Source organism: Sphaerodactylus townsendi, linkage group LG13, assembly GCF_021028975.2.
Source record: "Sphaerodactylus townsendi isolate TG3544 linkage group LG13, MPM_Stown_v2.3, whole genome shotgun sequence".
In the NCBI taxonomy this organism is placed as follows: domain Eukaryota; kingdom Metazoa; phylum Chordata; class Lepidosauria; order Squamata; family Sphaerodactylidae; genus Sphaerodactylus; species Sphaerodactylus townsendi.
The window spans coordinates 32,810,319-32,838,038 of NC_059437.1; the positions used below are offsets into that span (position 1 = coordinate 32,810,319).

Sequence of the window (27,720 nt, forward strand, 5' to 3'; positions counted from 1 at the left end):
CTCTCTTAATTATTTTTCTTTCTTTCCTTTTTTTAATAAACAAAATTAGTTCGGAAAATAAATAGAACAGGAGAAACAGAGAGCCCCAAGTGTTATCAGGCACATGAGATGTGGAACCACAGCCAGGTTGAGAGGACACAATTGCTTGCAGGCACCTTTGCCCTCTGCTTGGCAATGCAGATACCACACGGGGCAGAAAGGAGTTGGTTTCCCTGGCACAGCCTATAGAAGTCTAGGAGAGAGGTTGAACTGCCCCATGATCGCCCTTCCAGTGTTGCTCCAGGAATCCCACCATCCTGTTTTTGAGCAGGTGTAACCGTCCATCCCAGGTACACAGCCTGAGTCCTGACACTTTGGTGAGCCCTTCCTTCCCCCATGAAAGAAGGTGATACAGTTTTCTGGCATGGCAGAGTCTTTGGCAAAGAGGATTATCCTGAGCGCGAGAAGGCAGCAGATGGCAAGCAGTCCAGGACAGGCAGGGCAGCCGGCATCTCTCCAAGGGGGGACTCCTTTGGCACATGGGAGGCCTCCTCCCGGCGTGTCCCTCCTGGAGGCCACCACGCAGGGCTCCGCTAGCAGTCCCAGGGCACCCGGCGCAGGCTCTCACGCAGGCAGCGGAGCTGCTCCTCGCCTAGCTTGATTTTGTCATCCAGCTGCCGCTGCTGGATGGCGAGCGCTGATTTCATGCGCACAAAATGCTGGTAGTCCTGCAGCTGCTCGCTGGGCAGGCAGCGCGACACGCTGGCAAAGACCACGCTCTCCCGCTGAGCAACGTGCTCCTGCAGCTCTTTGGCATCCTCTAGCTGGGCTGTCAGCTGACGCTTCTTCTCCAGCAGGGCCAGCTTGTAGGGAGGGGAAGAGAAACAGGAGGGGACAGGTAAGTGCCTGCATGGAAGTGCAAGTAGTCAGCCAAAAGTAAGGGGCTGCCTGAGGAGGTACCAAAGAACAGGATTTTAGGGAGAGCCCAAAACTAGCCAACCCCCCCTAAAGCATCAGGCATTTCTGTTCACCCCTCTCCTATGAAACAATGGCAGATGGTTCCTGAACTCCTCTCCCCCTATTCAAAACAGCAGAGTCCTGAAACCCTCCATGCATAATCTCAAAGATTATAGGTACATTTGCATAATTATTTGTTCTGATTTGGCTTGGAATTACAGGAGGCTGAGATAAAGAGGTAGTAGGAAAGAGACACCGGTTGGCTAACAGGATGCTCTTCCATTCAAGAGGACCAGCTGGTAGGTGTGTTTTGGTTTTACAAGCTGCCATAACTGCACCCTACCTGCCCATAGCATACCTTTTCTTCCTCTGGAGCATCAGAGTCCAGGTTGCTAAGGGCATTCTCCACCCTGGCCAGTCTCCCGGAAAGCGAGAGAAACAGGTTGACTACTTTGTCCAGGTCTCCGATGAAGAGGCGGAACTTCTCAAATTCGTGCTGCTTGCAGACCCCCTTGACGTGACTCTCCACTTCTTTGCCCAGGATTACATTGGCATTGATGTCATCCTGCAAGCCCCGCTGGGCCTCCTGCAGCACCGCCAGCTTCCGGCTGATGCTTTCAATCAGCTGCACCTGGGAAAGGGAGAGGCCACAATAGGATGCCGTTAGAACATAGGTGTCCAAATCTGGCACTTCAGATGTTCATGGACTACAATTCTCACCAGCCCCTGCTGGCATGGCAATTGGCCATGCCAGCAGGGGCTGATGGGAATTGTAGTCCATGAACATCTGAAGCGCCAGAGTTCGACACCCCTGCATTAGAAGCATGGTGGGGCAGCATTAAGGGAAAAGGAAGTTTCTGAACTTCTTTTAGCCACTGGCTACCAACCCACCAGAGTGGAAGTTCTGTAATTGCTTAGGATCTCTAATGACGTGTTCTCCATACCCTCCCTCTGAGAGACAAGTCCCAAAGTTTTCATGACACTGCAATGCATGATAATCAAGTGTTTTCAAACCAATCTGACTGTGCAGCACTGGCAGGCAGGCAAGCCCTTATTATGTCAGGTGATCTTGGGCTATTGTTTAATCAGATACATTTATATTGATGAAAATCTGAAGGAAAAAGGCAAGCTTAGGAGACACACAAGGCTATCCTTCAGCCTGAGATGGAATATCAAATCAGGCTTGGAGGCTGGAAACGATCGTGTAGCTATTAATATTTTAAAGACCAAAAACCAACACGTGGGAGGTGAAATTTAAGCAGGGGGAATTAACTCGTTCTGACTCTTGGTGAGCACCTCTGGGGGTCTTAAAATCTGCCCTACTCTCTTCTCAACTAAAAAACCCTTATTTTTGTAATGCACAAATTGCTTTAACACCAACCATCATCCTTTGGCTTCCTTCACTTACACACTCATACACAAGGTCAGCATGGGAAATGCTTTGGTCTTCAGAGTTAGCCAGACCCAGTAGGGACTCCCCAAATGGGACAGATGTGGGCATTTCACACCCAGCCGAGTCCCAAGCAGCAGAAGCAAAAATACATTAGCAACTTGAATGGGAGAAAAGGGGCCCCAGGAGGCTTTAATCCACAGGCTAACTCCAGCAAGATTTAAAGCAAAGTTTTCATGCCGGCATCCTCCCCACCCCTGCCCCCAAGGGGAGGACTCATACAAAAGTATGGAGGACAGCTGCAGAAAATGGGCACAGAAATCAACGCCCCAAAAGCACCCAGCTTTCATACACTGTCCAAAAAGAGTGCATTGCTAGCCCTCATGGCTGCAACAAGGCAGACTTCAAAGTGTGTGGGGCAAAGCTTGGATACATCATGCCAGAAACCTAGGGGAGAAGGGAGGAAAGTAGGACTTTCAGAGTCCTACAAGCTTTTTGCTTCTCCCCATGACTAGCATGAGGTCCTAGAGATTTTTGTAGCATGAGGTCCTAGAGATGGGGCTACAGGTCAGCAAAGTTAGGGCCTGCCTCCTCCTCTGGACTCTACTGGGGGCTTCTTTCTCCAGATTTGCTGGGACTACAGGAGAGAATGATCTCTGACAGACAATTCGCTCTCCGGATGAGCAGGGTCTCTTACCTTTTTTTGGGCCAGATCGTGGTCCGGCTCCTCCTCTTCTGCACTGGCTCCTGAAAGCTCTTTCATCTTGTTCAGCAACTCGGCCTTTCCTGATGACAGGCTGTAATAGGCTGAACAGGTGGTGCCTGCTGAGGTTGGAGAGGCAGGCTGAGCTGGATGCCTGCACCAAGAAAGAGCATGACAGAGACTAAATTCTGTGTGACCCCAAGGGGCCAGAAGACCCAAGTCTCAGCACAACTGGGAGCAAAAGGTTGGACAAAACCCTATCTTTCGGGGACACCTTCAGGGGAACCCTATGTCCACGTATTCAGCTATGAGGGAAGGTTGAGGCAGGGTCCCACAAGACTCAAAACAGTTCCACAGGTAGGACAACTTTCTGCTTCCCCAGCAACCCCCACACTTTCAGTTTCCAAAAACATGGGTGCTTCTATCTGCAAGTCTCAGCTCACCAAGCAGTTCCTACCTCTCAGGAAGTTCCTTGCCAGCCACCTGCGGTTTCCAGTCCTGCCTCTTCCACATCTCGCACTTGCCGGGGGAGAAGAGGTCGCTCATCACCTCGGCTGCTGTCACTGGCCCTAAGGATGGATTCAGCACACCTGCCAGAGAACGGTCCCTGCCTGCCACATCCCTCATCAGCTCTTCAGAGTTCAGGTGGAAGGGCGGTGCTGGACTTGCTGTGCCTGGATGACAGCCGTCTCCTCCAGCACCCGCTTGCATGGACTCGTAGTCTTTGGAGCCTATGTGGAGAGACATCGTGTCAGTCAGGAGAAAGGACATCAGGGCATTGGCAATCCCGAGACAAAACGTGACTCACACAGACTGGAGGGGCTGACTGCTGGCTGCTCTGGGTCTCTGCTAGACGCTGCGCTCTGCTCCTTATCCCACGAGAGCTCGGCTTTTGCTTCCTCTGCCAGGGAACTCGCTGGCCTTCAACACAAAACCAACCAGGTACGGGTAAGAAACAGATTAACAACACTGCATCTTCACAAGCACAGGTACTGCAGGCTCCCTTCCCCCAAGTTGTCATTTCCAAACAGAAACTTTTGCTACAGCCACAATATAGTTCAAGCTGAACCTCCCCAAAGAGGGGCAATTTGCCCATGTCAAGATACCCAATAACAGAATATGTAAAGACCCCGGGCACTGATTTCCCCAACCCTGCCCAGCCAGTCATTCCTGGAGCACTATCCCCCCATCCTTCCCTGGAGTTTGAGCAATAGGACATAAAAATCCCTGGAACTTGCCTGGAAGAGTCACTCTCGCCACCCAAGTCTGGAGTTGGCCACTCTGGAGTCCCACGTGGTGAGCCACGGCAATAGTAGTGAAGGTTTCCCTGCTCCTTGGGCAAAGGGGACCCCTGAGGCCTGGGCTGGGGGTCCCGGGCCACATCATGCCAGAGCTGCTCCAGGGGCAGGCTCTGAGACCGTTGCCTGGCCATTGCTGTGCTGTCCTGGCTGGAGGCGTGAGAGTCTTCTGGGACTGCCGCCAGGCCAGCCTCAGTGGAAAGCGGCTGGTGGCAGAAGGCATGGCGTGGGTGGTACTTCTCCCACTTTGGGGGTGGGGGTCGTGGAGGGGGCGGCCCCTTCTTTCTGGTCATGCAAGGCAACTCCTCCAACTTGGCCAGTGGGGCCTCTCGCCTCTGTCTTCTAGAAGCACTGCCTGACTCCCCGCAAAGATGGCTTTCAGAATACGCCCTCTCGCGCAGTGGGTGCTTGCGTGGTTCAGCGGCACCCTCCTCGTAGGCGCCCTCCTCCTCCTCCACAGCTCGGCCTGGCCTCTCGCCATCCCAAGAGAGGCTGTGAGTGGACACAGCCCGGCAGAAAGGAGCCCACTCTGGCTCAAAGTTTTCTGAGCAGGCCCGGAAGGGTCCTACCCTCACAAAGCCCATCTTCTGCTGTGCCAGCTCGCTGGAAGAAAGACCAGGACACAGTTGAGAGAGCAGCAACGCTGGGACTCTCCAGCTCAGGCAGCCCCTGCAGCGCCAGGCTTTGTACGAGGCACACAGCTTAGGACTCCCAGCCCGTTCCAGAAGTCTGACTTCAGCTACTGGACTCCTCAATTAGCTCAGTTCACTTTGGCAAAGATCCTCCCTTCCCTAATCAAAAGCCAGCTCTGTGAAGGATGCCAGCTCATTAGTTACAGCCGGGAGCTAAGCGAGGCTCTAGCTGGCCCTGCAATGTGGTCACTGTTCCTCCGCGAAGAATTAACAGCAGGAGCAGACTTCTGGTCATGAGGCCAGCTGAGCAAAACAGCTCAACTACACAAAGGGATAGTTGTCAACCCACAGCAGCAACATTACAATAATGTCTGGCAAGCCTGACGAGGGGAAAGAAATCTTCTGAATGTTTGCTGCGAGTGCGTGTGTATGTGGAGAGGGAGGATGCGTTTTCTCTGGCCCTTGTGCGGGCTTCAGCGGGCTCACTGGCAGATGTTCTGACCTTCTGCCCATCAGGGCCTCCTGCACATACTAGGCCCAAGTCAGGCTCTTTTGCTCAGGGGCCCCTCCCAAATCTTCTGCTGGGCTCCACTGTTTCCTTTGTGGTGTGGACAGACAGACAGACGCAAGCACGCACACACACACACACAGGTTGTTCATGTTTTGCATTCTTGGCTGCTATCATTCCAGTCACACACTATATTCCTCCAACAGCAGGAGGAGTTGTGGGTGGCTCTCGGCATCCAAAGAACGGTCCCCACTGGCCTCGGTTTGTGCCATGTGCCAGATGCCACAAAGATGCAGTATTTATCCACAAAGCGAACTGCCTCTTGACCCTCCCAGAAGAGCAGCTATGGCAAACACAAAGCTCAGCAGGAATGGGAAGTAGTGCTTTTGCTATCTTCTGACCCGCAAGAATCCCCTCTGTGGGCTGCTGGTGCCCAAAACTGCATTCAGGCCACATAGTCATTGGTACGGTGGTCATTGATGGAAAGCCCTCTTCTGTATTATGAGCAAATTCAACAGGCAGGAGCACCCCACAAGCACCACAAGGACATCTGTGGCAGGCAAATGGATTCTCTGCCGCCCCAGGAGACCCAAGGGCAAGTGTTCCCCGCCCTGTCCTTACCTCATTGACTGGCTGTTCTTTCTGTTTATTGCCGGGGGCTCCCAGTTATCCACGGGAAATTCCTGGAAAGAAGAACCAAAGGGTGAGGGGATGGAACAGGACACAGTTCTTCTCGCAGGCTGCCTTTCAGACTGGACTATGGTGATGGTGCTGGGCAGTCCAGGAGAGACAAGCCTATCCTTACTCATTGTAAGGAGAACACCTTTATTAGTGACCTGACTGATTTTCTACATTTGACAGAGCTGGGGATTGTGGGGCCACAAGTGAGCTGAGAGATACGGTGCTAAGGCTAAGCCCACCACTTTGAAAGGGAAAGGGATTTCACAGATGAGAGGAAGCCCTGGGCAAGAGGGAGCTACTGAGTGTGCATAACCCCCAACCCCTGACTCTGGGGCATTAAAACCCGAGCAAAAGCAGATACCCCAGGTAGCTTGTAAGCCACATGTGATGATTACAACTTACCTGTCCCCTAGGGAAATGTTCTACCCTCAATAGATCCTGTCCTCCATCAGATTCATCTGCTTTTCTTACACAGGGTTAGCCAAGTAAAGCATCTATTCTGGCCAGCAGCAGCCTCCCCCAGCCCCACTATAACTAAGTCAAGTGACCATGTACATGCAAACCGTGAGCACTGCACCCTGAACGCACTCCTCTTACCTGCGGGAAGGTCTTCCTGCCCTGCCAGGGACCTCCTTCCTCCAGGAGCTTGTGCTGAGCTGGGCAGCAGCAGTCAGTGCAGCGGGCCCAGGGGCGATGATGGCAGTGGTGGGCATAATGGCTGGATGGCGCTGGCATGTTCCTCTGAAGCAAGGCGGGACATCTCTCCCCACAGCAGTAGGCACAGGCCTCTCGGGTCGCACAAGCACAGGGAAGGGACCGCCAACACTCACAGTCTCTGTGCCGGGCCAGTGGCTTGTAAAACCCAGACACCTCTGATCGGAACTCCGGGTAGATGGGAGGGGAGGACGGCGAGCCGTAGGAGTGGTCCATGGAGTGCCGGCGCTGGTCCCTGTGCTCAGAACTCACTGGCTGGAAAGAGTTTGGGTCCACCTCTCTTGGATGCAGACTTCCGGGCCTGCTGCGGTGGAAGGCTGCATGCACGGGGGCTGGAGCCTTACTTGTCTCCTCAAAGAACTTCCGCCTGTCAGCAAAAGGCAGGAGGCCAGATTCTTCTGCAGGCCGCGATGGTGAGCCTGGCCCCGGCCCCTGGGGGCTCTGAGAGTGGGGCTGCAATTTGTGCTCCGGAGACCACCGCCAGCGGCCTCTTCCCCCAGAGGGCAGGTGCAGGGCTGCTGGGACCTTCTCAGTTTCTAGCAAGGGGGCCTTCCACTTGGGCTCTGAAGGCACCCTGCTGGGGCTCTGGGGATCAACCGCTCCTTGCAGCACACTCAGTTCAGAGCCCCAGCGCTTGGGACCGGTGGTTCTGTGTGGCCTGCTTTCTGCTGGGAGGGGTGGAGCAGCAGGGGCAGGAGGAGGGGAAGGAAGAGGAGGAGGAGAGGGGGCAGGAGCAGTGGGGCTGTCGGGGGGCTCCTCCGTCTCCTGCACCGGCTCCTCTCCACACAGCAGTATGGCAGAGCCTTTGGCCTTCTGGAGTTGGGCCTTGCGCCATTGGATCTCGTTGCGCAGATTGGTGGCAAAACGGTCGCTGTGCCGGCGCATCTGGGCCGAGCGGTGCTGAGCCGAGCCTCCCTTCCTCACGACGGGCTGCCTCCCTTCACCACCTCGTCCCCCTTCCATTAAAGCATCTGTACTGGGGACAGCCTTGAGGCCTGGTTGGGTGTCACCTGAAGGCGGAAACTCAACCGAGGCACTCCTGGGCCTCTCTTGAATGGTGCGGCTGCTCTCGGGAGACCAAGGCCCTTCCCCTGAAACTGGGCAAAGGTCCGACTCTTGTTCCTGACCGGAGTGGCTCTGATTGCTGTGGCCTTGAATCAGCCGTGGTTCCTGGGTTCTGGTTGTCTTGCTCTCCACATGCAGTGGAGAAACTGTCCAGTGGGGTCCCTCCTGGCTATGGGCTACATTCAGAGTCTGCAACTGGGCAGCCAACAGCTGCTCAGGGGCACTGTGCCGGTGAGCCAGGTGGCCCAACCAACAAGCCTTCCAAGCAAAGGGAGAGAGGTTGTTCCGGCCGCCTCGCTCAGCCTCACGCTCCTTGCTGTCCGCACGCTGGGCAGGCTCTTCCGGAGGGGGAACCCCTCCCTCCTCATTCAGAAGTGACTCCATGCTCTGCGCTCCTCTCTCCATGGGCAGGTGTCTGTCTGCGTGGGAGCTCAGCAAATAGTACTGGTCGGTGGAAAGGGTTTCTTTGGTGTGGCTCGCAGAGGCCAGTTGCCCGCAGATCCCTTCAGGGTCTCTGCCACGCACACAGAGAGAAATGTCTGAGGTCCACTTGCCTTTTGGGTGCAAAGAATCGGCCTGAGGCAAAGCCCCCCGTACCTCTGCGCTGGCTGGAGAGGGGTTGCAAGCGCGCAGGCTGTCCTGCCTCACAGGGGGCTGCGGAGGGGCAAAGGCTTTGGCAGAGCTGGGAAAGTGAGTTTCCTGAGTGCAGGAGGCTGGCCTTGCACTGGGGCTGAGCTGGCCGGTCAGGGAAGGCACGCTGACGGCGCCCGACGTCTCGCTACCTTCGCTGCCCGTCTGCAGGTAGCGGGGGTCCGGCAGCTGGCCTTGCTGAATATATTCAGCGGAGCTGTTCTCTTCGGGTCTCAAGGCAGAGTCGGAAGTGTTAGAGCTGGCCGAGAAGGAGCTGTAGGCAGAGTCGCGCTTGTTCTGGTACATGGCCTGGTCAATGGGGGAGAGGCTGCCCTCGTAGTAGGTCTGGCTGGGCTGGTCCAGACTCTCCATGCTCCCGAGGGAGCTGCTCTTGTCAGTGCTGCAGTGGCGCGACAGCGGGTTCCACGGCAAGGACAGGTCGCTGCAGGGGCAGGGAAGAGGAGACACCACCCAAGATCAGGACCACTCAAGCTCAGAAGGGCAGAATCCTGTCCCAGCTGACTCAGGGCACTTTGCAGTCTAGCTCACTACCCTCCCACCCTCCCCTTACTTACGGTGGTCATCTGCCAGGATGTTGCCAAGACAACACCACAGCCCATGTTTAACATCTCCATTTAAAAGGACCTTTTTGGAAAAGACCCTCAAATGGGTGGCAGGCAAGGAGGTCTAAGCAATGCTGGCAGCCAGTAATGGAGAAGCACAGGAGGAGGAAAAGATCCCAGCTGCCCAACGTGGAGGATGGCCCCAAAGGCCAGGAGCTGCTTCTCTGATGGCTTCCCTGCCCCTTGGGGATGAACAGTCCTTCACTGGGCAGCACCACCTGTCCCAAAGGTGCACCTGGGCCATGTGATGGTCATCCTGCTGAGATGACACCCTAGCCTCAAAAAGCAAGCGATGACAGAATTTGGGGGCTGGACAAATCATTCCCTTCTACACTGCTACATACGGAATTACTAACAGATTCTATTTCTAATCTGTCTTTCCACCATTATGGAATTTCAAGAGTGTATATGGGAATTCCCAGGGAATTTCCTATCCAAGTACTGAACACACCTGGACCTATTTAGTTTTGGTATGGTGAATGCCTGAGTCCCTAAGGATCTGACGTCTACACTAGCTTCACAGGAAGGCTTGGATCCCACCAACCCCCAGCTGCCCTCACTGCAGCCTCCTCAGCTGAGGCAGCCCCACCTCCACCCTCACAGTGCTGATCTGGGCTCTCCAGATGAGGCAACCCCCCCCTCCAGTGTTGACCACCTCCCACAGAGATATTCTGGGCCAGTGGGCCTGCTGGGGACTCCCCAGCCAAGGCAGACACCCCCACCCCCGTCACATTTGTTTCATATCTGATCCTTGTAACAATTCAGTTTGACACCCAGTTTGACAAACCCAAACAAAGAGAGGCTCAGATGACCACCCAACTACCCTGACACATTTCTGCATTTATATGAAAACACACACATGGGGAGTGGGGGTGGATGCAGGAGGTACTGGAAAGCTACTGGGAGCTCATGAGCTACCTGTTGGAGACAACCCCACCCCCCTCCCGCCCGGGCATCATGCTTCCCCATGTCCCACTTGTTCTTTATAGAACATCCTTTTTGTTGGGCCCTGCAGGGGGACAGTCTTCCTTTTCAAGGCAACTTCTGCCCCAGTATCCCTTGTTGCTGTGGCTTCTGTCTCTTTTCAGAATCCAGGCAGGCAGGAGTGATCCCGAGCACCCGAAGAGCCGTTTCAGGTCAGGGGAGAAGAGTACACACAACATGCCTGCCACACCCGCCAACCAGACGGAATTGGCAGCTCCAGCTCTTTTCACTTGGGCAAGAGATCTGGAATTCATTACCTCCTTTTCTGGCAGCCGGAGAATCTCCCAAGCCGCCTCCCTTCCTGACAGGAGATGAGAGAAAGCTCAGCCCAAAACAAGCAGCTGCCAGGGAGCCAGCTCCAGCCCGTGCCCCACGCCCAGCTCAGCTCAGCTCAGCTCGCACCATGGGGACGGTTTTGCCCCGGGGCCAGCAACAGCTCTGAGAAGGAAGGGTGCAAATCAACCCCGCAGAAGCTCCCCAACAAGACCCATTCATGTCATGGAGCAGCCTGATGAAGAAGCCGAGCCACACGCTGCTCTGAGTTCCCAGGCAAGGCTCACAGGAACCGCCAAGTGAGAGCACGGAGGGGGTAGGCAGCCCCCTCCCCAGCACCCTAGGAAATTCAGCACTGAACCTAACCAGCAACACAATCCATCCTGTGGCCCTTCAGGGCAGCCACAGAGCTCCCAGCTCTGGCTTGATGACAAATCCAGCAAAAAAGCAGCTGTCTAGGATAACTGAGGTACAAACCCAAACAAAGAGAGGCTCAGATGACCACCCAACTACCCTGACACATTTCTGCATTTATATGAAAACACACACATGGGGAGTGGGGGTGGAATAGCCAGGAACTACTCTGGCCGTCAAAGAAACCAGACACCAGACCGTCTGAGCCCCTGATTAATCCTCCTGAATATACTCACCCATCTTCAGCCCCTCTTGCTGCTATGAATACTGTACCTAAGAGGGGAACGCATGGGCACAAGGACCCTTCTCCACTGTCTACTCACCTGGTGTCACATCCCGAGTGCCAGGAGAGGCTGAAGGCATCTGCAGGAAAGTGCATGGTGGCAGTCTCAGTCCGGACCTCGGACAGCTTGGCCAGATGCCATGAGTGAGGCCTGATGACGGGCACGTTCCTCCTGCCCAGTGGCAAGAATGAAAAGGACATTACTGGGAGGAAGGCACACTAAGACTCCCTTACCCAAAGACACACACACACACACAACACCAGGGAAGTATAGTGAGGAGCTGATATAAGGCAAGGAACCTAGAGTGTCCAGACCTACCAAGAAGAAGAAGAGTTTGGATTTATATCCCCCCCTTTCTCTCCTATAAGGAGACTCAAAGGGGCTTGCAATCTCCTTTCACCCCTCCCTGCAACAAACACCCTAAGAGGTAGGTAGGGCTGAGGGAGCTCCAAAGAACTGTGACTAGCCCAAAGACACCCAGCTGACATGTGTTGGAGTGCACAAGCTAATCTGGTTCTCCAGATAAGCCTCCACAGCTCTAGTGGGAGGGGAATCAAATAGATTAGAGTACACCTGCCTTTAACCACTACAGCACACTGGCTCATAAGGCAAGGAACCTGGAGTGTCCAGACCTAACTGGGTCCCACCCCAGCAAAAAATCCTGCATACTGGGCCCCCCTCTGTGCCCCACAACCCTGGCTGTCTTCAGTTCCTTTTCCCACCCAAGCACTCCTATGCCGCATTCCCAGCCCCTGGCACCTTGCCCTACTGTCCTGTGAACTGCAGCCAGAAAAGTTTGCATTCTCTGCAGGACCCAGCCAGGTTGTTCACTGATGATGCATTTACAGAAAATGCTCCAATTCGTGCAACAGCATGTTGCCTCCAAAGTCCATAAAACTGTCACTCTCTAGGTTGCTGATGAAAACCTAAGGGAATCTCAGAAGCCCAGATAAAAAGCTCCCCCACAGCATTTTTACAAAATGTTTTTCCTGAGATTCCAGCAGAGTATAATAGTGCCAGCTGGAGTGGGAAGAGAGACGTTAGGGGGAAGCATTGTGATTGGAACATTCAGAATCTAAGTTTTCATCTAAAAACAGCCATCGAGAGGAGGAACAGCACTCACAGTAACAAGGAGGAGGAATCAGAGAACTCAAAGAAGGTCCCATCAAGAGGTGACAGTCACCGGCTCTTAGCAGAACAAGGATAAAGGGACCCCTGGCTGAGGAATGATGCTTCATTGCTGCCATGAGGGACTTACAAGTGTGCAGCTTCCCATAGGACTGGGAGGGGTGGAATTCCTAAAGGCCACCTACTCTGCCCAGCAGCCTGCTATAGCTACACCTATTTCTCCACCATCACACAAGTCATCCATCCTTTCAATCCAGACCACAATGTGCCATCACACTCAAGTGGTTTATGAGCCATTAACTAGAACGCTACACCAGTGGGGAACAACATAAGAGTAGGCGCTGGCTAATCCTCGCCCATGCAACCCAACCACGGAGCACCAAGAAGACCAAAGACAATCCAGGCATGGAGGGATTGCTGCAGTGTATTTTGAGATCAACGCAGGGAAGACATAACATCCTCTTCACTACCAAATACTCCAGCACCTCACAGGTTAACGCTATCAGTAGAACAAGGACAGCTTAAAAGAGAGGTTTGTTGAGGAGCCTTTGGAATCCACCAGCTGAGGACCTGCATGCATGTACCTGCAAGCTCCATCAGTCCAGGCAGAATGAGAAAGTCTGTATTGGAAACCTTACTAAAGGGGAAAGAAGGGTCCCTGCTGTCCTCTGATGCTCAGGTTTGTTTACAGCAAAATGCACAGGAGAAAACCTCCCCTCTTTCCCCAAAATGTAAGAGATGCAACCAAGGTAGATGGCAGAGGTTTGTCTACACTCACCTGTCACTGGGAAGTGGAAGAGGCTGGAGGGAACTGCTTAGAGGACAGACAGCGCTCCAGCGCTCCTGCCTACAGACAGCTGGAAGTTGTGGGGAAGATTCAGCCTGGAGGGGCTGGAACTGGCCCAATAGGGAAGGGCTCCTTACTGGCCAGGGGTTTCCTGGCCCCTCCCTACTCCCAGGGGGAGAAGCCATTCTCATTCCCTCACAGCCAGGAAGTGGGGAGGAAGTGATGTGCAGAGAGATAACACTGCACACGGAGCAGACGGCGGTAATATCAGAGGCCGGAGACCACCCCCCAGGGGAATGGGGCTTCCTGGCTCTGCAAGCAGCAGTCATCCTGCTGCAAGACCCACGGCTGAAAGGAACTCCAGGTTGCCTGCTTGGGAAAGAAAAGGTTCCAGTAGTCCCCAACGCACAGCACCTGCTAGCCACTCTTACTTACAGCAGGAGGCAGGCTGCTCTACAGAGGGGCTGTTGCTGTCCCCAATACTGAGAGGTCCCTGAAAACAGGGAGACTCCCCTCAAGTTCTGGACTGGCAGGGGGATTTCCAGAACTCCATCTAGTGGAACAACTACAGCCGCCTCCTGGCTCAGCCTCAACACTCACCCCACGCAGGAAGCGGCTGGGACAGAGCACAGGAAGGGTGAGATCACTGCCAACTCTGTGCTGGAAGCGATGAGATTGGGGCGAAAGAAGCCTGGATGCTCGTGAGCGTGGATTTGCTGGCGAGGGCTGGGCAGGAGAGGAGGGCAAAGCCAGGGAGACTAACCTGGATCAGACAGCCCTGCAGCTATCCAGACAGGCACCTCCGCCTTGCCAGCAAGGACTGTGGTGCGCGGAGGTATTTGCACACACATGTGTGTGAAGGTTAACAGCAAGATCCTCTGGCTCAGTGCAGGAGACCATACTGAAAGGCAGATTGTGACTTTTAAGTCATATATAGGGTGGCCAAGAAAGAAATTCACAGAGAGACAGAAACTTCCCTGAACAGTCTTTAAGAAAGAATTGGTGAAGGGATGTTTCCTTTCCTGCCGTGAACCTTGTAATCTTTTTTTTAAAAAAACCAGAGATCTTATGATACCCACATAATGCGGAAGCATCTCTGCATTACTATAATTACGATCTCTATTTCGGGAATAAGCTCAACTTGCTGCTGTGCTGAACAACATTCTGCAAAGTTCAAAAGTCTACACACTTTCCCACAAACAGCAGCTGCCTCAAAGAAATCTACTTTATATCTCAGATCTGTCCAATTATTACATGTTGCAGAACAGCAGTATCAGCAGTTCTAAATTATTATATTACGGATAATGGCAGCCCGCTCGAGATGGTGTCCGAATTTGGATGGACGGAGGAAAGGGAGCTGCTTTTGTGATCCCCAATAAAAGTTTCGGTCTACAAATCTTAATTCCTGCCACAAGGGGGCAGCAGCAATTCAGCCAAAGGATTCCAGAATCTGATAAGGGAGTTGGAAAAGATGGCACAGGAAAGGTATGGAGGGGAGCCGAAAAGACTGGCCTTTTGTTGTGGCATCACAGGAAACTCAAGTACCACCAAGCAAGCGCTTCTGCAACTGCAGTGCCCAGTAGAGCTGATGCAGTAAAAGGACAGGACAGGGGACCTCTCCAAGGGCTAGCTCAGAGATCTACAACCTGCGGCTCTGCAGATGTTCGTGGACTACAATTCCCATCAGCCCCTGCCACCATGGCCAATTGGTCATGGTGGCAGCGGCTGATGGGAATTGTAGTCCATGAACATCTGCAAAGCCGCAGGTTGCATACCCTTGGGCTAGCTAAAGTCTGGTCCGCTCTTGACTCTGCTCCAGCTGCCTGGCACCTCTCACCTCCTGATGATCATCTTGAGTGTGCGGTAGGAGCCCTTGATGAGGATCAGAGCCTCCTGCCGAGAGCCATACAGCGGGGTCCCGTTGATGTTCACCAGCTCGTCCCCAGGGTGCATCTTCTGTGACAAGGCTGCCTTCCCGCCATCCTCCACCTGAACCAAAAGAAGGCCAACTGTAATTCATTTAGATACTTATCCCTCACTTTTCTCCATTACAGAGATCCAAAGTGGCCTACAACACTGTTCTGCCATCATCCATTTTATCCTAACAACAATCCTGTAAGGCAGGCGAGACTGAAAGTACTGGCCGAAGGTCAACCACTGGACTTCCATGATAGTGGGGATTCCCACTGAGATCCTGGTCCCGGACTCTAACCACACCACCGTGCTGGCTTGTGAGAGCAAACAGGCAGGCTGTGCTCCTGCTCAAGGTCTTGTCAACACCCCCCCAGGCACTCCCCAATTTGCCCAGCAAGCGGCAGCCCCCATCAAAGGAGCCAAGGAGAAGGAAATGGAGAAAGACTATCCGGCCTCCTCTTACAAACATAGCAGCATTCTTCCCAAGAAGCAGGTCATGCTTCAAGCAACAACCCCTTAGTGCGGCACAACCTCTCTCCTCCAAAGTGAGGCAGAAATGAATACCAGCTGGAAATTGCTTAGTTTAGCATTAAAGAGAACAAACAAGCCAACTCCCCCCCACCCCCTCCCAGCCACACACAATTCTCCTGTGCCCGACTGGCAGCAAGTCCAGGGAAGAGCTTTAACAGAATGGAACACCACAGAGAGTGCCACCAAATACCATCCCGCATCGCAGGGCAGTCTCTCATCCAGGCAACAATGCACCCCTCCTTTCTTCTGCAGCTGATATCTAACAACCTTTATTTAGAAAGCCCAGATACCACCACTCCAGAAAAATGTTTATAGTTGGCAACAATACAAAGAATGATAACATCATTTTTGATAAATAGGGGAAAACCCACTCATATCAATACACTAATAAAACCTCAGCCAGAACACAAAAACGGCATAAAACGTTCATCAGTCAAAAAATAATCCTCTTTAAAATAGTCCTCAGGCTTATCAAGGGAGATGTTTCTGATCAGGTTTCTCTTTACCTACTTCTCTGTTCATACCCTCAACCCACAGGAGAGATGGGGGGCTGGAACAATCTCCTCCCTTCCCCAAACAGCTCACCTGTGACCTCTCTCAACTCCAGATCACCTCCCAATTTAGGGGCCAATAAACTCCCCTTTTCTTGGCTCTTCATCCAATAGAAACTATTCCCCTCTGCTCTGGAGCCTTCCATCTTCTTGACCTTACCCAGAGAGAAATAGTCCCCTTTCTCTTGGATACCCCCTTTGACAAGGGAACAAGCTACAGTCTATCCTCACCTCCTGGCTGTAGAGCAGGGACCCTGAGGAGACGGTTCTGACAGCAACAACTCCAGGACCAAGCTGGGACAACAGAACCAGGCACGGCAGAGAGCTGGGCTTGGCCACCCTTCTCCGTCACAGTCACATGAAACACAAAGGGGGCTCCCTCAGCTGCTTCCCCCGCGGCCTGGCAAACACAAGGGCCCATTGTGCTGCCAAAATGCCAGTGGGACTGTCCAGAACCCACACAGGCCTTGTGATGCTGCTCGCCGGAAGAGTCCATGCTCAAGCCATGCCCAGCAGTGCAAGCCAAAACCATTCTGGCTAACAGAATGGATGATTGGCGGGTAGGAAAAATGGATGATTGGCAGGAAGGGGAAAACACAGAGAGAGAGAGAGCGCAAATGGAGACCTCACCACTAAGTCATGTGGTTTGACAAGTGGTCAGGCATACCCCCAAAACATTGATGACTTTGATTGGAAACAAGACCCCCTCCGGGCTAGTAGGTTCAGCTCTCCAATTCTGTCCTCAGGTTTGCAGGGACAGGCTAATATCTGGGGCCCTTGCAGAGAGAGATGCCACTTCTAACCTAGCAGATCCCTGCTACAATCTACAAACACTGAAGGGCACTAAAGAAATGCCAGCATTTCTTCATCTGCTTGGCTACCCCACGAGGCCCCAAAAGCTTGGCCCAGACACAAGTCCCAAAGTATCCAACTTCACACACATCCAACTAAGATTCTCCCAAGGCCATGGCACGTGTTGACCAATTATGGCTGCTGAGACTTTTAAACACACACACAATGCTGAGAAGCTTCTTAACATGGGAAGAGCCTTTCTAAGCCAACCCAAAGGCCAACGACAGAAGCCACCTGAGAAAATAGTTCAGAAGCTGCATGAATTGCCGCCCACAGTTAATCCTGGGATATGTACAAGTCAAGAAACTTTCTCAAAGCTATGGAGGTAGGCAAGATGCCTGTCTAGGCTGCGACAAGATTTCAAATCCCGATGGACTCCCGTCACTTCTGAATGAGAGAACAGGGTTTAATAAGCAAAGTTGTTGAGTGGCGGGGCACAGTAATGTGAGTAATTTGTCCAGACTGCATGAAGGAGGAGAAAAACCTGCCCTCTCCCACAGAGTGGAACCATCCACTGATCCCCAACAAAGAACAAATTCTGCTGAACAAATTCTGAACGGACAGTCACTCCAACTCTTCAAGCATTACCATTCCTTGGAAAGAGCTAAAACACATGATTAACATTACAAAATTCCCCAAGAAACCCCTCAGCTTCTCTTAAGATCAGAATCTCAACTGATGAGAAACTCAAAAGGACAGGATGAGACCCATTTTTAAACAAACGTATATGGGAGATACTCTGTCACTCAGAATTGTTAAATTCAAAACATCTCCAGAACGGCAAGTTCTGCAGGCTTGCTAATGCTAAGGAATACCTGGCATTAAAACCAACAAATGAACTCCAGCAGCCAAGGACTCCTGTCCTCAATTGTAACGTAAAAAACCCCAAACCTCCCGAGGTATGTTAATCACATACAGATACATGTGCTGGGGCTTTGAATACAGAATCTGTCATTTATCAGTGCTATAGCAATTTGCAGTGGAATTGCCTCCTCTTACAAACATAGCAGCATTCTTTAAATGCAGTGAAAGTCCAGTTCCACATTTTGAAACTAAGCCGCAATAGTTGGGCAGATCTTAAGAACACAGGTTTGCCAATAAGGCAAAATCATTACGGTAGTCCGCAAGAACTGTTTACCTTCCTATAGAGGTGTGGAATAAAAAGTTCCAAATCTCTTCCAAGATACACCCTTCCTGAACATCCATAGGGGATTCTTATCTATACCTTATAAAGTGGTTATTTGAGAGACTATGAAAATAAAGTCTCCTTCACCATCCGAACTGCTGGGAAACCATCACCTTCCCACTTTCCGGAAATTACAAAGTCTAGTCATTCTTTTTAAATAATCATTTTCTAATGGCAAACTGATATGCCATAAGTTAGCCTTACCCTCAGGAGCACAGGTGTCAAACTCGTGGCCCTCCAGATGTTATGGACTACAGTTCCCATCATCCCCTGCCAGCATGATGCTGGCATGGGGATAATGGGAACTGTAGTCCATAACATCTGGAGGGCCGCGAGTTTGACACCTATGCCCGGGCTCAGTGGATCGCAGAATGCTTCACTCAAATTCTGATGGGGACCCAACTCTGCTCTGCTAGCAAGAAGCCTAATTGCAGCTTGAGGGCACTCAATTGCAGAAAACAGAGCACACTCCATTGGAGGAAAAGGAAGCATGTCTCACCCTTCCAATTTCCCCTCTCCGTGATCCCACCACCCCACCTAGCCTCTGCTGGTTCTCCCATGCCCCCGGTCTCCCTACATGTCTGCTGCAGCTCCAAACGCACGGAGCACAGCTAATGTACAAAATCAGCACATTCTCTCCAAATGCCACGAGGGGCTGAGCTCAGATCGGAAAGAAAACAAACAACCCTCTGCTCTAAACTCTGGGTCTGCATCCCATGCATCTCAGACACATTTCGGAAATAGAGTCCAGATGGGGACGGCCAGCACAGTCAGAGGGCCTGGCACACTCAGAGCAAGAAGAGAGGCTCTCATTCCTCAAATCCCAGCTGGAGGCAACAGGGAGCTTGGAGTTTGCTAGGGAGGAGCAAACAGCAGGCCTGGACTGTAAAAATGCTGGATGCGGAGGCTGTACACATATGTCTGAAGTCCCAGTCATGCGGGCTCCTGCCAGAGGTTTTCAAACTGCCTCCCAGAGAAGTACAGGATTCTCTGAAAGTTTGTCAAAAGTTCCCACACTAAGTCTTCTCCATCCCCATCTACAAGGGGAACGTAGTTCTCAGAACCCCTGCAGTTGCCTGGCAACTTTTCCAGTTTCCAAGAGCCTCAGCAGCCTTCTGAGTCCAAGATACCTCTCCTCCTGTAGGTACCACGATGGGGTTCTAAACATGACGCAAATGGCCCAGGAGCATTGGGGTGTGGCAGGCAAAGAACAGAGAAGCCAGAGTACTTGACAGCCCAGGTGAAGGAGGCCAAAAGCCAGTTCATCCATCTGTGGCACCAAGCCCAGGCAAGACTCGGCAACAGGGGCACGGTGTCTAGACGCTCCATCTATCTGGGGAGTCTGGGAATCCCATAGTGCAATTACTAATTAGATGTAGTGCCAAGAACATCAATTATCAAATGTTCCCCATGCTCTCAAAAACAAGATACATGGAATAGCCTGGTTTCAAAAACAAAGATTGAAGAAGAATGGGGCAGTTTCAGAAATGCTGGAGCCCGAAACTGCCAGGCAGCTCCATGGAGAGCCCTAGGCAAATAGAGGATTTATGTGAAAGGGAGTCATGAAGCAGCAATCCATTTGGGAACGTTTTTAACCACTCCACAGTTCTGCCCCAAAACTTAAATCTAAACTAGTCAGAGCAACCTGAGAAGCTAATTTTGTAAGTTGTGTACTGAGATGCCTCTAACGCAGGGGTCTGCAACCTGCGGCTCTCCAAATGTTCGTGGACTACAATTCCCATCACCCCCTGCCAGGATGGGGTGAATTAACTGATGGGAATTGTAGTCCATGAACATCTGGAGAGCCGCAGGTTGCAGACCCCTGCTCTAACCCAATATTTCTATAGGCCAACAGTGCTTTCATCTCCACAGGGAAACAGGCAAGGTGGCAGAGAGGCAGCAATTGGCTTCTTGGACAAAAAAGACTCTCAAGACCACACACCCACCCACATTGCCCCAGTGAAAAGAAAAACCCGGGCTGCACAAATGTCCCTCCACCCATATTAACAGTGGATGCACAACAGAGCGCATCAAAACCCAGGAAGGCTAAGACAATAACTTCCAACCTCTCCCAGCCCACTCCAAGACAAGGATATAAGGGCATCTTTCTTAGCCTTCAGGTAGCCATGATGAAGGGAACCGAGGTGGGAGCACAGGAAACGGAACCTTCTGCCACACATGCTGCCGGGGATTCAACCAACTGATACCTGATAAGCTTTGGGGACGTGAATTCTGAGCTCGGAATGAATGATCCAAATTTGCATTTAATTAACTTCTCTAAATAGTGGCTGCCAAATCTGGAATTTCACTTAGTCTGGAACTGTGAAGGGTGAGGAGGAGGAGGTCTGAGGTTGGGAGGATATTAGTGAAACTTTCAAAAGAGCTCACAAAGACAAAGAGATCCATCATCATTGTCCTCCTGCTATAGATTAGGCTGCAAGAAGATAAGCAGACGTGCGCCCCTCCCCACAGGAAACGACTGGCCTGCGGCTGGCTGGAACTCATAGACCCCCTGCTGTGGGTGGAAGTGCTGCCTCCTCCCCACTTTCTGGATTACAATGCTGCTTGGCAGCAGCTGCTCTTCACACCACAAGTGAGATGCAATCGGAGGCGGCTGTACAGATGCACAATGCAGGACCAAATTGAAGTAAAAAACCCTTGTTCATTCATGACTGGCTCCCTCCAGACCAGAAGACCAAACCATGATGGGGATCCCCAGACTCGTTAGTGGTCAGGTACTCATACCCTGTATTGGCCTACTGTAACAATACACTACACAGGGCTGCACCTGAAGAATATTCAGACACTGTGGGTAGTCAGTCCTGAGAGAGCTGGCTATATGGGTCTCATTATGCCAGAGTTGCATCATCTGTACTGGCTTCTAAGTGGTTTCTGGACCCAATTCAGGTGCTGGACTTGACCTCTGGAGTATTAGTCCAGAGTGTATCATTTTCCTGTTTGGACCTACACAGAATTTGAGATCTTCCTCAGAGCCCCACTGCATTTGCCTTGTCTGCCAGATGTGAGATGAGAAAGGCCTTTGCAAGAGTGGCAGCCAATTTGTGGAACTCCATGGCCAGAGTAGCAACTGAAACCCACACTATTTCCAGTAGTGAGACCTAGTCTAACTCCATCTCTTCCATTTTTTATGACTGTAAAATATTTGTTTCTAACTTCTGATGCTGCTGCTGCTGCTTTGTACTGGGTTTGGTTGTGTTTTGTTTGTTTGATAATTTCATTGGATACTGGTGGTTTTAGATAATTAGTGAGCTGTTCTTCAGAGAAAGCAGAGAGAACAGGTCCTCCGGCCACTGCTGACGTACAAGATGGGGCAGTAGAAAGGAAGCAACATTATGGATCCTGTGTCTGTTAGGCAGAGTTCTCTAACTACCAAAATGGGTAGGGCCAGGCCTGCCAAATTGGAGAAAGGAGGAGCCGTAAGTCTTTTGGCCCAAAACCAGGTCCCAGTTTCCAGGAGGGAGTGGGAAAGAAAAAGGGCCGGGCCAGAGCACACACAAAAAAGGGAGTTCACAGGCTGACGGCTAATTGTGGCACAAAGAGGCCCTTGTTCTTGCCTGGGCAGCTGGTGACTTTGCCACAGAACAGCAAAGAAGATGCTAGCTGTCCTTGCCATCCTGCTGTCAAGGAAAAGATAGGAGGGACTCCCTTTCCATCACCACTGAGAGGGACTCGGCACATGCTCAACCCTGCATCTCTTGAGCACATACAAAATTCCAGAAAGTTACTCCAGTTTGCATCAGCTGTATGCTCATTAACCCAACAGTGACCAGCAAGTTGCAAAAAGAGTGGATGGTCCCTGGCAAGCAAAACAAAAAGGATTGGGGCAAACGGAAACATGGCAGGAAGCTATGGGAAGAAGGAAGGAATTCTGGTTGCATCTAGGAGGCTGAAGATCTAATCAAGATGTTGGTAATGCCTTCTCCAAAACTTACCAAACAGTTTAGGCTTAAAAGAAAAACAACACACAAAGAAGTCCAAGCATATAGGAGATCCAGATTTGGTGCCTGATTTTAGACACTATGCTTATCCCCCTCTCCCTCCAAGAAGCTCAGGGCTCCTCTGCATTTTATCCCCACAAATACTCTGAGATGTTGGTCAGGCTGAATGTGCAACTACTAGTCCAAAGCCACCTTGGCTACTTCATAGCGCAACAGACACTTGAAACAGGTCTCTAAAATCCAAGTCCAACTAGCTGCTATATCACATCGCCTCTCATTGTGATACCACCATGAAGAAACAAGCCAAGTTCAGAGGAAATAACCACTCAATGCGTGGGAGTTACATGCTGAAGACCAGCCCCACCTGGGACATCAGTCGGCATCCTGAGCTTCATTCCCTTAACAAGAGAGACGTTCTAGATCTATAGTTCAGCTCCTGTTCAGCTCTATTCACTTCCAGAGGTGTCTTTCTTCACTTTCAAATGTCATCCAATTCTTCTTCCATACAGATATTTTGGTACATTGTGGCTCCCATGTAGCAGAACTGTTTTGAGAAGCATCCTCACGACCATCATCTCCTCCTCTCTCTTTTTTAGTCCTCCTTCCATATTTCCCCCCACTTTGCTGTGACCTTTTCTACACCTGGTTCGGTGAGATCTATTCAAAAGATCACAGTCAAAGCACCCTAGCAAGGAGTACCGAAGGGAAGGTGCATAATTTGGATACTCCAGTCCACATCAGCATTATTTTCCCTGCCTCAATTCCCTTCAGCTGCCCCCCCCCTTCCACACACACACATTAACCAAATTTTTTTTAGGGCTTACAAAAACAGAATTCAAACAGTTGTAAGTTAATTACCCTTGTTTAGTCCGCTGTGCCCTAAATCCTCTGATGGTGGGTGGAGGGAGGGAGGACAGGGGACTGAAGAAAGGAAACAGTGAGAGAAACAAGCATGAGGATGTTCCATTGCTGCTGCAAAGGCCCCTGAACCTGCAGTGGTAATGAAGAGCAACATGGAGAGCTGTTGCTGTGAAGAAGCAGCAGCAGCTGTCTCACATGCAAGGTGGCGATGCAAGGAAAATGGAAAAGCTCTGCTGTGTGGAAGAGGCCAACAGCCACTTCTCACAACTATCCCAGCAACCACAGGGGCAGAGGGAGGTCTATTCCTGGCCCAGGTGGACCTGCTCAAACAAAAAGCAGATTCCCTTCCCGGCATGCCCCTCGCAAGCAACCCTCCAGGATGCAGCTTCTAGAGGTGGGTCCTGCAGCACACAAGCTATCTCATGACGAGGCACTACAAGCAAGGTTTCGCCTTCAGTCCCTGAAGCCGTTGTGACTTATAGGCCTCCACAGATGCCAAAAGACAAAAGTCATCCTTTACACACCTGAAATCTTCTCCTTTCCTCCCGCAGGGACCAATCCAGTCCTGGCATCAAGAAGGCATTCCTCCCAGGGGAGTGGCCTTGCCTCAAGCACAAGAACCAAATGCCAAAGCTGGCAGTGCAGGAACAAGGACAGTTAATGATTCACTGTGGCTGGCCCTGGCTGATCTACACCCAGCCGACTCTCCTGGCAGACAGCCACCCACTTCAGCCCATCTAGGAAGTGGGTTGGGGGTGTATACAGATGGTTAGGAAAGCTTTGCTAACCTGAGTTTATTTCACACAGGCCACTTCCACACATGCAAAATAATGCACTTTCAATCCACTTTGCCGCTGGATTTGACTGTGGAAAATAGCAAAATCCACTTGCAAACAATTGTGAAAGTGGACTGAAAGTGCATTGTTCTGCATGTGTGGAAGGGACCACAGAGATTCACGTAGCAACACGAAAAAGCATGCAATAGTGGGGTCATGGTGCAACATCAGCAGCAACACCTCCAAGAGTTCTGTATCCTTTCCAGTTATTATCACACACCCTCCCTGCCCATCAATCGATCCAACAGTGTGTGTGTGTGCTAGCATCTCCAGCAGGTTCAGGCTGATACTGCTTCACACATACAGTCTGTCTATCAAGCAGTCAGGGAGAAAGAGTATGCTGGGAGGAGATCAGTCCATAGCTGGGGGAAGTGGGTAACCAAAATTGTGTTACACACTGTTTCTCCGTTTAAGTATTTTTGAGGCTTTTTTAACTATTGGAATTTGACTATTGCAAGTAGAAGCTTCACATTTTTTAAATTGGATATTCACTAAAAACATACATGTGCACTTTTTTTTTTTAAAAAAAAGGATAACAGAACATTTCAGCCATCATCTTCTAAGCCCATTCTCACAACTATGAATGCTTAGGGCTCTCCCTTAAAACCCTGACATTGCTCCCTAGATAAATGACCAGAAGATAGAAAGCTGCAGTATACTGAGTCCACTGCCATTTGTTCCAACTTGCAGGGTCTCTCCCTTGAAAACAGAAAGGTCTTTTTCCACCCTGCCATCCAAGGCTCCTTCTGCACATGTAGAATAATGCACTTTCAATCCACTTTCACAATTCTTTGCAAGTGGATTTTGCTATTCCGCACAGCTGCGAAGTGCACTGAAAGTGTACTATTCTGTATGTGCGGAAGGGACCAAAGAGACTTTTAAACTGGGGAGATTAGGGATTGAGCCTGAAACTCTGTACATCCAAAGGAGGTGTTGTGCTGCTGAGCTACAGGACCTTCCACGCGCATGCATACAGCCATCTCAAATCAAATATCAAATTGACTTCTGAAAACTGACTTAGACAGTCCTTTATAATGTGCAAAAATGCTTCAGGCAGAACCCTAGAGGGAGCTTTTGCAGCAAGGTGGGGGAAAGTCAAATCCATTATTCCAGGAACCACAAGACAGGACAGTGACCAACTCCTTAATCAAGAAGCTTGGTAGAAATGCCTGGACTTACAAGAGACAGGGCTGGCCTGCTCCACAGGGCTCCAATGCGGCTTTTCAGCTACTGAAACAGACAGCACAGGAAAGCAAGGCACAAGGCAAACTGTGAAGAGGGGGCAAAGAGGAGCAGAAAGCGCCACATTGCTAAGTTTGGCAGACGCAAGGGAGAGGCCAGTAGGAATGGCAGGCCCTTCCCCACTTACTCTCAGCAAGAACTCCTGGTGCATATACAAGCCCACACAGTTATCATAACACTTTGTTAGTAGTTTCTCCTATTGGTCAGGAAGGAGTTTCTGGGGAGATTTAAAACAAATACAGACTGGGTAAACCAACACTCAGGAAATGTTTTAAGGAGGTGGGGGGAGAAAAAGGGTGAAGTGCAGCACAAAGCCTCTTTCACGAGAACAGGAGAAGCAGCAGGCCTGAAATCAAGCTTGGGGCAAGCACAGCGGGTAAAGAAATCAAGCAAAATCAAAATCTGCACTGCAGCTTCGAAGGCAAGGGATCAGGAGCCATCAATGACAGAGTCAAGGTGCCAGTGCAAGGGTATGGTATATGCCAGCAAGACTGCCTTATCTGTGTTGCCACTGCCAAACAGGGGCCAGCAGAAACTCATCTGTGCCATTTGTAGGCAACTGTAATGTATTTCCACCCCTTTCTCCTCCTAAAACTAGCAAAATACTTCCCCAAGAACAGCTGATATTCATAAAGCCAGAGGGGAAAGAGAAGACCAGGAGAAATGGATAGCCATGATCCAGATCCACCCCAAGTAACAGTCTGGCAACTTTCATTCCTTCCTGCATAATCTTTTGTCTAGGGGGGGAAAAAACCACGTCGGGGCCCCAATGCCTTTTTGCTACTCAAAACTCAACAGGCGCTTTGTCCAACTTTGATTATTCGTCATTACACTCATTATTTGATGGACACAGGTGTGAAGCTACCTTTGACAGTTAAAAGGGTGATGGGGGTACATATCAGAGCTTCTTGCTCAGTCAAGGAATTCTTCAATACCACCAATCCAGCTGAGAAGTTTAATTAAATAATTTACATCCTGACTTATTTCTTTGGACTTGGGGCAACTAATCAACCATCCAAGCTGCAAAGACCCCCAAAGTCAATGCACATTTAAAAACAATGCACAGATTTTAAAGAACCACAAAGCTAAGCCAGCTGGAATAATTCATCCTCGCACAAACACACTCTGCAATAGAACAATCTTGCATACTTTCCTGGATGTGGCCACCAAAGGCACACTCCAGTAGATCATTCTAGAGGGCTGGATCTGCAACTGAGAAAGGCCATGACCTAGCAGTTGCTGTACAGACAACCCTAAGTTGTATGCATGTTGCCTGCCCTCGGACACAGAATGCTGTACTACTCACAGAAACTAACACACACTCCAGTGCCAATCAACCAGAGGCTGAGGCCATGATGGGTAGCAGGAGATTCACACAGGAAGGAAGTATTTTAAAGGGACTGGCCCCTTGTTCAAACCCAACCATCCCATCAGCAACCCTCCATGGACCGCAATGCAAAACCAGCCGGCTCTTGACCTCCATACCCCTCTCCACATTCTTGCTGGCAGCTTTTACCTTCTGATCCCGCCTGAGCCGAGCCAGCCGTCTTCCCCAAGCCACAGATGGATTTGATTTTAATTGGCAAGTTGCATTAGGAGCACAACCCTTTTTGGCAGTGCAGCAAGCCAAGCCCCAAAGGCCATCTCTAGCAGAGACTGGCACGGGAAAAGATACATTCACCACCCTGCGGAAAAATATATGGTACCGGGGGGGGGGGGGGGGCTTGCGCTTATGAGGAAGTATGGCCTGCCAACCTCTAGGCAGAGCAACTGCTAAGTTGCATTCGCAGTCGAACCCGTTTTAATTAATGGAGGGCTGGGATTCAGGGACAGCACGTAAGTAGTTCTATCCAGGGCACCACAACACAAAGGCCTCAGGTCTGAAGATGCCAGCAACAACCATGCTCTGCCACACAGTCACCACTATCAGAGCGGGAAAAGCCAAGCGACACGGTAGTTTCAGTCCATCGTTCAAAGACAAAGCACAAATGACTCCAGTCCTCAGAGGTGCTCAGGAGGCGTAGTCGCCCCGGCTGGATGGCTATTTCTACACCTGGGCAAGCAACAGTCGCCAAAACACGGGCTTACAGATGCCCCGGGGAAGCACTCTTGGCGTGAAGGCGATCCTCCTCCCCAGCAAGCCCTCTTCTCCCGGATCCCGCTAGTCTGCAACAGGGGTGCACCGTACAACCGCCCCAGGGTGTTTTGCAAAAATGAGGCAGTAAAGCAACCACTCTCCCCTCGCCAGGCCCAACTCAAACCAAAAACTTTCCCCGACACAACTAAACTCCGGAGAAACAACCAAATGGCGGCGGAGGGGGCGTAAGAGAGCGCGGGGGCGACGCTGGCAGCAGAGCCCTCACAGCCCCTGAGCCCGCCAGCAGGACCTCACGGGCCTCTCTCACCTTGGAGACGATGAGGGGCTCGCCATGCTCCAGCCCCCCGCGTAGAGTGAAGCCCCAGGGCGCGCCGCCGCCCAGCTGCACGTGCACGTACTGGAAGGAGACCAGCAGCCGGCTGGCCGTCGGGCTTTCCCGCCGCCGCGACTGCGCCTCCTCCCCCGTCGGGCGCGCCATGGCACCATCCCGCAGCCCCTCACACACGGCGGGCCCGGCCAACCCGACGGCCGCTCGGCATCGACGGGACGGACGATGTCTGCGGGCTGGGGAGGCGGGCCGGAGGCGGCGGCGGTGGGTGGGACAGGGCGAGACGGGCGGAGCTGCCGGCGCTCCGCGCTA

General features: G+C 51.5%; 1 protein-coding gene across 5 annotated transcripts; it reads right to left on the reverse strand.

Moving 5' to 3' along the window:
• Nucleotides 1-18: 18 nt before the first annotated feature.
• On the reverse strand, nucleotides 19-27,720 carry SHROOM4 (shroom family member 4). 5 transcript variants are annotated; one of them, XM_048514599.1, is made up of 11 exons: nucleotides 27,388-27,720; nucleotides 14,888-15,039; nucleotides 11,175-11,306; nucleotides 6,746-8,999; nucleotides 6,089-6,150; nucleotides 4,268-4,930; nucleotides 3,838-3,950; nucleotides 3,487-3,760; nucleotides 3,024-3,183; nucleotides 1,295-1,567; nucleotides 19-842 (listed from the first exon to the last, which is right to left on the reverse strand). In XM_048514599.1, the coding sequence occupies exons 1-11, from the start codon at nucleotides 27,556-27,558 to the stop codon at nucleotides 573-575; spliced, it is 4,524 nt and encodes a 1,507-aa protein (XP_048370556.1). In that variant the 5' UTR covers nucleotides 27,559-27,720; the 3' UTR covers nucleotides 19-572. The 5 variants fall into 5 exon arrangements, with proteins under 5 accessions (XP_048370556.1, XP_048370558.1, XP_048370557.1 ...); XM_048514601.1 differs by lacking the exon at nucleotides 27,388-27,720 and adding an exon at nucleotides 26,499-26,513; XM_048514600.1 differs by lacking the exon at nucleotides 27,388-27,720 and adding an exon at nucleotides 15,428-15,491.